At 47.0% G+C, this 1,755-nt stretch overlaps 1 protein-coding gene across 1 annotated transcript in view; it reads left to right on the top strand.

Moving 5' to 3' along the window:
• Nucleotides 1-1,755, top strand: part of LOC103146684 (uncharacterized) — a 4,991-nt gene that overhangs the window by 2,890 nt on the left and 346 nt on the right. The window contains exons 2-4 of the mRNA XM_016677805.1: nt 3-301; nt 1,130-1,241; nt 1,413-1,692. Of these exons, the coding sequence (XP_016533291.1) occupies nt 3-301; nt 1,130-1,241; nt 1,413-1,692 (691 nt within the window). The remainder of the gene's footprint in view (nt 1-2; nt 302-1,129; nt 1,242-1,412; nt 1,693-1,755) is intronic.

Genomic DNA, 1,755 nt, shown 5'->3' with positions numbered 1-1,755 from the left:
AGTACTGGTACTACTTCCCAGTGATGACAGCAAACTGTTGGCTAAGTGGCAGGGGCCGTATGAAGTTGTGAGGAAGATTGGGCCAGCCACATATGAAGTATCCACCCCAGGACAGTTGCGGCCCAGCAGGGCTTTGCATATAAATCTGCTAAAAGAGTGGGTGCAGCGGGTTGAACACAAGGCAGATGCACTGCTTATACGGAGGGTGGCGGAAGAGGATGAAGTGGAGGAGCAATATTTGCCACCTTCTGCCTCTCTAGATTTGGATCTTGGCCATCTACCCCAGGACAAGCAGCAACAGGTGAGAGAACTCTGTAACTCTGCAGTGTTTCAACAGAACCCAGGAAGAACAAGTGTGGTGGAACATGACATTGTAGTACGACAAGGTGCTACTGCAAGGCGATTAAGCTATAGAATCCCAGAACGCCTGTTGTCTTCATTAAAGACTGAAGTTGACATGATGCTACGATTAAAGATCATTGAAACATCTAAAAGTGAATGGTGTAATCCGGTGGTGTTGGTGCCTAAGAAGGATGGAAGCATTAGGTTCTGTATTGATTTCAGATACCTAAATTCTATATCTTTGTTTGACTCCTATCCAACACCCAGAATTGATGATCTGCTCGAACGTCTGGGAAAAGCAAGCTACTTGACTACGGTGGATCTGTGTAAGGGCTACTGGCAGGTCCCACTCACTAAACGCTCCAGAGAGTACACTGCCTTCAGGACTCCATGGGGCCTGTTTCATTTTACAGTCTTACCATTTGGGTTACATGGAGCTCCAGCCACTTTCCAACGGCTAATGGATCAAGTGTTGCATAACTGCTCTGATTTTGCTGCTGCTTACTTGGATGATATTGTCATTCACAGTGCTACCTGGGAGGAACATCTGGAACATCTACGCCTTGTCCTGGGTTCTCTTCAATCAGCAGGGTTGACTGTGAATGCATCAAAATGCACCATAGCTGCTGCTGAGACAGAATACCTTGGGCATGTCATTGGAAAAGGGGTTATCAGGCCACAAATTAATAAAGTGAAGGCACTGGAATTATGCCCACTGCCCCAAACAAGGAAGCAACTAAGATCTTTCTTGGGCATGGCTGGGTTTTACCGTCGTTTTATTCCCCAGTTTTCCAGCAGGGCAGCTCTGCTCACAGACATGACGGGAACCCGCTCTCCCAATAATATGCAGTGGACCGAGGAGGCAGTGGCGGCATTTTATGACATCCAGCAGTCGTTGAGTAAGCAACCTGTATTGTACAGTCCTAACTTTGAAGAAGAGTTTATATTACAGACTGATGCTTCAGATAAGGGTCTGGGAGCTGTTCTCCTTCAGGAAACAACGGGAGGCCGTCGTCCAGTGGCATACATCAGCCGTAAATTGTTTCCGGGTGAGGTTCGCTATTCCACAGTGGAAAAGGAGATGTTGGCCATTAAGTGGGCTCTAGACTCCTTCCGTTACTACCTGTTGGGAAGAGACTTCACACTGGAGACGGATCATAAAGCACTGCAGTGGCTTAAAAAGATGAAGGATACGAATGGGCGAATTACCCGTTTGTACTTGGCTCTACAACCGTTCCAGTTCACTGTACGCCACATACCAGGAAAGGAGAACATCACGGCTGACTATCTCTCTCGCTGCATCAGCGAGAGTCCTGAAGAGGGGGGGTGTGTGATGGCAAGCCACACAGGGTGAGATCCACATTTCATTAATAGTTACTTTTCACTTTAGTTTGTTTTGTAAGTTTAAGTATT

The sequence above is a fragment of the Poecilia formosa genome, unplaced genomic scaffold (assembly GCF_000485575.1).
Source record: "Poecilia formosa unplaced genomic scaffold, Poecilia_formosa-5.1.2 Scaffold165, whole genome shotgun sequence".
In the NCBI taxonomy this organism is placed as follows: Eukaryota; Metazoa; Chordata; class Actinopteri; order Cyprinodontiformes; family Poeciliidae; genus Poecilia; species Poecilia formosa.
Note: the sequence above shows the minus strand (reverse complement) of the source record. Positions and strands in the feature narration are given on the sequence as shown.